Here is a 7212-nt window from a genome sequence, read left to right on the forward strand (position 1 = left end):
TTTATTGATCAACTATTGTCATTACAAAACTTATCCTGTAAAAAGAAACTGAAATAACCCTTAGAGTCATCTTCTATCCACACTTGTTCCTCCTTTATATTGTAAGGAGTAATAGTACTTACAACTAATAAGGAGTAATCTTGTAAATATATAAGTAGCGTGTTCTGCTTACTATTGTAGGAGTAATTGGGACTTAGGATGGTAGATTAGACAATCATGAGATATTCTCTTTGAATATGTAAGAAAAAGATATCAAGCTAGCGCATGCACACATTAATAGATCAATACAAATATAACAGAAAATTTATCGAAGCTTTTGTGTGACTCCTTTTACCAAAATGGCTTGTCAATATATTTGTCATTAATAATTATATTCCCTATCGATCGGAAACCAAGTTTGTCATCTAGTTAGGAAGTCAAGAGTTACGGCACATGTATTTTTGAGAGGAGGATGGGGATGATAAGCATGCATGCAAATACTATCTTTCCCTAACTTGAGTATAATCACCTATCAATTTGTCCAATAAAAAATTTATGCGGTGAACGTCCACTGTATTTCATGCCATGCATATAGAATTAATCCTTCTATCCCATTTTTCAATCAGTGACCTAGGTTGAACCCTAAGCACATGCTTGTTAAAGTTAACAAGTGTTTTAATTTAAAATGGGTTTCAACCCATATATGCGACTGTTGCAAGGAAGACATCATGGATGACTGCTTAATGCTTATAATACCATGCTCTGATTTCTTATCCGCAGTTTAAGAAAATTGGGCAATTTCTTTTTCAGTCTTTTGTAGTTAGATTTTCTAGCCACTCTTTTTTTTTTTTTTTTTTTTTTTGTGGGGGGGAGGGAGAGAGAGAGACTATGGAATATGCACAAAAACTCATCTTCTGTTCATGATATTGCTCTCTTCTTCTTCTTTTTTTCGTTCTTTTTACTATGTTTTTCTTTTTAAGAAAGGTCCTAATTGGATTTGAAGGAAGCTGGAGTATCGACAGGGCGGTTGGGCTGGTTCAAAGCTACAGATCTAGGGTCACTAGATCAACTTCATAAAGATAGGAAAATGAGATGGCAACCCCCTCATTATGGGGGTCCTACAGTACTTGAATGTAGATGGGGCTATCTTCACTGATATGCAAGTAAAGAATAGGACTTGGCCTGGGTTGTTTTAAGGGATGACAGGGCAGTTTATTATGACGGCAATGAGTAGGAATATTGAAAATTGAGTTGTGGATGCTGCAGATGTTGAGGCGTTGGCAACCCTAAGATCAGGACTGACTGTAAATGATCAAATGCTAGACGGGTTATGTATATATATATCAATGGTCCTTCTGTACGAAAGTCACTCATGTACGTAGGGAGGGAGAGCAATTTGGTAGCTCAAATATGGTCGATAGCTTCCCTACTTTTTTCAGTGTTCGCTACTTTTTTAGATCTTCTCAATTAAACTTTAATAATTGTATCCACTGATCACATTTATTCGTTCTTCAATGATAAAGTCAAGCAAAGAAGGTTCATGAACACCAAATTTAAGCTATAAAGAAATCGCACTCTCCTGCTATTCGCTCGAGGCCATCCCTTTGTAGGCCATGTTCCAAGCACGCAGACAAGGGTTTCTCCTTACGTAAGAAATGTCGAATCAGGCTGGTTTCGAGCATATCTATAACCCACCAATCGGCAATTACCGTTTAAATCCCGTGGGCTGGATTTTCAGAAGGACAGTATTATTAGTGTATAGATTAATTCTCTGCCGCCCGGTATTGGGTTTCGCAACGACCTTTAACAATTAATTAGCTTACACGTTTAGGCAAGGAGATAATCTTTTCGCAATCTGCCGTTATAGCTCTTCCTTAGTACGAGATAATTAGCCTCAGCGGCCACGAGTTATTTAACAGCTAAATTACAATTTTTTTTTTTTTCTAGACAAAATTATTACTATATATATATAAGGGTAGATTATAGAAGGGTAGAAATACCTAACAACTGTCCCTAATTTCCAAATTTCACACCACTGATTGAAAGATAAATCAATTCTGAAAGTGGACCATCAAGGACGTGCCTCTGCACTAATTATAATTTTTGGACCCAAGATCCAAGGGAATTAGGGTTACATAATAGTTAATTGTAGACTAACTTGTAGTTGCAATCTCAGAGATGGAGTACTGTACTGCTTGGCCATGCAGCAAAGGCTAGTGTAGTCTCATGAGTTGCTGCAATTGTTGTTGTTGGGGATATAAATGTATTTTGTGGGATCTTTAATTTGATATTTGATCGTTTTTGGTCTGTTATAGTCCTTAAGATAGGGGACTAGTACTAGAACGAGTCCATTAATCTTAGAGGCTAGAAACGTTGTAAAATAAGATGAATGATAAATTCGGACCAATTGGACAACACTCGAGACTTCCGAAAATCGATCTTGTATATATTTTTACCGTGTGTGCCACTGGTGCCGTGGGATATACGGTTTTAGTTGGATTTGCTTAAGAGATCAATCGATTTCAATGCGCGCGCTAGACAGTTGGCTTATATATTGACAACTTTTTGTTCCAAGTACTGGTGATCATGTGTGAAAGTGAGATTAAGGTGCTAGCTCCAAATGGTATAGATCTATATATCTTTCACTTCTCTATACTCCAAAACTTAAGAGAAAAAGGATTTTAAACTTAATTTTTTATTACTGGGGAGGGAGGGGATCAGGAGGAGATAGCAATGCCGGAACACCTCCCTGCCTAGCTCTCGATCCTAGACTGGACGGTCTTCTGGGGAAAGGTCTGGGTGAGAAGTGTTTCGGGATTTTGTTAACGAATTCCATTTCTAAAATACTTGCATGCAAGATAAAAGTATGATCAGCTATGGCCTATTGCCAACGAGCGATCGACATTCTTGAGACAGAAAACATAATTAGAGTGGTGAAAGTCAAAAATGGCGAATGAGCGCCTTTGTACCTCCTCCATACCTCTTCAATAAGAGCTGTGTGGAGGGGTCCCTGCAGAGAATATATAGACATGCATGCCCAAACCGTACGTACATGTTTATACAAACACCCCATGTGTCGAAAAAGGAGCCATATCTGTTACTTGTGAATTGTTAGGAGATTAGCAACAACGTCTCTGCCGACATTTGTTGTTATCTTGCCTCTCTGTTCTTTGGTGATGACTAGTGAGCTAGGGAGTGTACGTATTTAGCATATTCCCCCCAACCAATGTTGCCTGCGTTTTACCAGAGACTGGGGCAAAGTGATAAATAATTTATTTACTTTTTTGGCAATGTAAATTTATTTTCATTTAATTCGAAAAATAACGACTATTGAGTAGAATACCATAGTTACGATCATCAGAGAAGCAATGTCCACCATAGGCGCCTGATGATGATAAGTATTTGAGAATTACTACCCATGCTAGCTAGCTCATCACATGTGTTTGCTAGGGCATAAAGGCATTCGGACTTACTTTTTTGAAAATCAAAAGATGATCAGGAGGAATTCCCTAATGAATCAAATGTGAGCGGCCCGGAGTGCCAAAAGTAGCAACAGTGCAAATGAGAATGACCTCTCGCTTAAGGCGTGGCTTTTGTGGGTCAATATCTTGTTGACATGCACATGGTGTGTGATTTTGGTAATTTGTTATTTTTATTTTTTTATTTAAACATACATATTTATGCATTAAAATAGAAAAATAAAAATGACAAATTACATATTGATTAGATTAAAATATATGGTATAAAACTTCCCTATAAAATTTCTCCTATTTCATATATGTATACACACGTATGTAATGCGCGGGGGTGGACCGAGGGGAGGGGCGCTCATATTATATGCTGGCTCATACTTCAGGACAAAACCGCACTTTCTTTTCATTTCACTTGCTGCACGCATGCCCGTAACTGTAGAATTGCTGACTTGGAATGTTCTTATGTGCATGATGACGACCCTCCTGGTTTCGTGCTTCATTCATGTGATTATCAAAAACCTAAATCCGAATGGGCGGGCCATGCATGTTGGGCGATTCATTTGTTTTGGTGTAAAAGATCATTTTATTGATGATGGGCAATGTTATGGCCCATCCAACAAAACACAGTTTTCATATCATGTATCTCAGGTGGCTGAGCCCATGGTGGCCTTTCTTGTAGTTATTACCAAATTTTGTAAGTTCATTAAAAGTTCATCAGCCTAGCTGGATGGATCCACTGTTCCCTAAACTCTCATCATATAAAGCCACCGTCCATCTTCCTACGTATTACATATTTGTTTTTACTTCTTTTTGACAGGCCTGGGCCAGTGGATGGGCCCCTCGGTTTAGATAAAATCATGCATGGGTTTCATTTAACTCGATGCAGATTTTTCTTTTGTTCGAACTTGAAAGAATTTGCAAATCTCGCAGCAATTCGGATTGCTATACCCATTACCCAACGGGCGACCATCACTTTGCTTGATTAATTATTCTTTGGGACGAGAAATTAATGCTACGAGAACTGGGTTTTAGTGTCAGAGAGTGTCGAGAATTCGAGCTTCTTTGTGTGGAGTTGGTTTTATCTGGGGGTGGCTTGATTTGATGGCTCGAGGTAATAAGGATCCGTTGCGGTGTTTTTTGGATGGATTTTCAATTAAGCTTACCATCTTTTTCTGTTCTTAATCCGATAAAACCCGCTAATTAGAGTTTGTTACATAACTTTATGACTGCTATGTATTTATCCGAATAAAATCATCTTCAGTTCCGTGGATGTGTGTAATTGATTCTACTTTTTGTTTACTTTTTCTCTTATTATTACTAACAGAGAGAAACTTGCATGTAGCTAGCCATGGCCCCCGAATGGTGAGAAAATTAGCAGAAAAGATTGAACATATATATATATAAGAGCTATACCACTGGTCTCCAACCACAAGCATCTAGGTAGCAGAACTTCAAAGTCGTTATATTTTTCATATACATAATGCTGTGGCGTAAAGAGATTATCATTCCGGCCTATTACGGCTCATTAACAGCTAGCAATGTCGTCCAATATATATATATATACACAATATCGATAGGCGAGTGTGAATGATTTGCTCTCACTACAGTATGATCATTCGATTTGACTTGAGCGGGGCACATTCGATTCACATCCGTACATAACTATCATTTGACTATAGAAATTAGGGTCGCATCTATATTTTACTTCTGCATAGAAAGTTCAAAGTATTTTGTCTTAATTTATTCATGCTCAAGATGTACCATTTGAGTTAACTGTCTTGTAGAAGTTACAGTTGATCACTTATACAGCATTCCTATTCTTTTCTCATCATCATGAATTATTAATGTCCGTGACTCTAATTCATCAATCATCACAGAACTCAGCAAAACTTTCAAGTCTGAAGGAGGAAAAAGGAGAGAAAAAAAATGAAAGAAAAAGAAAAAACGTATAAAATTTGCAGAAAAAGTAGTCCTTCAAAACCAACTTTTGGACTAATCAATGCATGCCTAGTGTCTAAATATATCAACGAAATTTGATCCATAGCTAACGCGTGTAAAAGATGGGAAGGAAACGACCAAACTGATCCTGCGTATAATATGATCAGCCCTCATGACAATTAAGCATCATATATAGCTAGCATTAATTAACTTATGATGCCACAAGCTGGAACCAGTACTGAATTAATTCAAAGCATCAAGACATGAATCGCCATCGTCCAATATCCATTTTTTGCACGTTGAACTAGTTCAATGTTTTGAAACCGAATTAATTATAATTAATTATCAACGCATTCACTTACAACAAAATTGACATATGCCATTATTGCGCGCATGATTTGGGATTAGAGCCAGTGATGCTCATCGCATGTACATGAATGCTACAGATCCCAATGGTTAATCATATAAGAAAATAAAACGAAAACCCAGCAAAAATAAAATAAAAAAGGACCCGTGGTACGTACGTTGTTTAAACAATAATTTCTAGGGCTAGTTTTTAATTACTAAAGAAAACGACATGTTAAACGTTATTTACACGAACCGCGATGTGAACTTGAAAGTTTGTTATTAAACGATGATTTCATATTAAATTATTTTTCATAATAAAAAAATTAGTGGATTTCGGTTTTGTTTTTCAACAATGTGAAGTTTACTATGTGGTGAAGCTAGGGAAAAGAGATCGAAGGAAAAGCAACTCATGATCATAGTACAAAATTGAAGGATTTCGCTAAAGATGTAGGTGCATAATAATCAAAAGAAGCCTAAAGATTACATTCACTTACATACAGCCAAAAACTTAAGAACAAGACAAAATATATACATATATATCTATATTTGTAGAGGTTATAATGTAATTACCTCAAAAATTGTCTCCAGTTTCCCTTCCATGATTTGTGCCATTTCGGACAAGAATCCCTTTGATCTACTTCTCACTTTCAAAATAGCGATGCCCTTGTATTTTCATGCAGGAAGACAACTGAGTGAAAGTAATTTCATGAAGTCCATTTTGTCATACATAGTACTAGTGTATAGAGCTTTTACAATAAGTCCACCGCTAGTTGTATGCAATATGCGATTAATACTATAGATGAATCTAACTACTACACAGATAAAAAAAACAGCACTTTCAATATGGATCGTGACCTAGTCGAAGCTCCAAATCCACTTCATCGGCTTTGTTAACAGCCCTCTTCATTCCATCATCCACCACATGCATGGGGCCAATTTGGAGGCTCAAATCTGCAAGCAAAAGTTCCTGGTTCGTACTCCAAGACTGGGACCTCGACGCGACCACATGATCGCTCTGACGTCGGAAAGCACTAGCTTGTGGGTGTCTAGTGTCTGATGCAGACGGTTGAAAGTGCGTATGATAATTCCTTTGCGCCTCAAAAACTGGAAAGTAATTTGCTGGTTCGGTTGAAACCTGTGAAATATATCTAGGACGGATGTCGTCGTAGTCCTCGTTCGACTTATTTGAAAACGAAGGGCATGCGCGTTGCTTGGCCTTTGCTCGATCTTTGCGGTGGATGTTCATATGCCCTCCCAAGGCTTGCGCGTTGGTGAAGCCCTGCTTGCAGAATGTGCATTCGTAAAAGCGTCTGTTGCCCATGTCGTCTTTGACTTGTTCTAGCCCATCATTCTCTTCGCTTGAAGTTTCCGAGCCTCCTTGTTTTCCGGATTCCATACTCGGACCTTGTTGTGGAATATGTTTATGTATATTTAAATTACAAAAGAAGGAAGGAAAAATACAGATTGGGATCAC

At 37.7% G+C, this 7212-nt stretch overlaps 1 protein-coding gene across 1 annotated transcript; it reads right to left on the bottom strand.

Annotated features, from left to right (window-relative positions):
* Window positions 1-6488: 6488 nt before the first annotated feature.
* On the bottom strand, window positions 6489-7134 carry LOC122300424 (transcriptional regulator SUPERMAN-like). Its single transcript, XM_043111076.1, has one exon. It carries the CDS (start codon window positions 7132-7134, stop codon window positions 6577-6579), a length of 558 nt encoding a protein of 185 aa, XP_042967010.1. The 3' UTR covers window positions 6489-6576.
* Between the last annotated feature and the right edge of the window lie 78 nt (window positions 7135-7212).

The sequence above is a fragment of the Carya illinoinensis genome, chromosome 1 (assembly GCF_018687715.1).
Source record: "Carya illinoinensis cultivar Pawnee chromosome 1, C.illinoinensisPawnee_v1, whole genome shotgun sequence".
Lineage (NCBI taxonomy): Eukaryota > Viridiplantae > Streptophyta > Magnoliopsida > Fagales > Juglandaceae > Carya > Carya illinoinensis.

Bases quoted from the DNA above. Each gene is read 5' to 3' on its own strand.
- LOC122300424 (XM_043111076.1), bottom strand. From the start codon at position 7,134: ATGGAATCCGGAAAACAAGGAGGCTCGGAAACTTCAAGCGAAGAGAAT.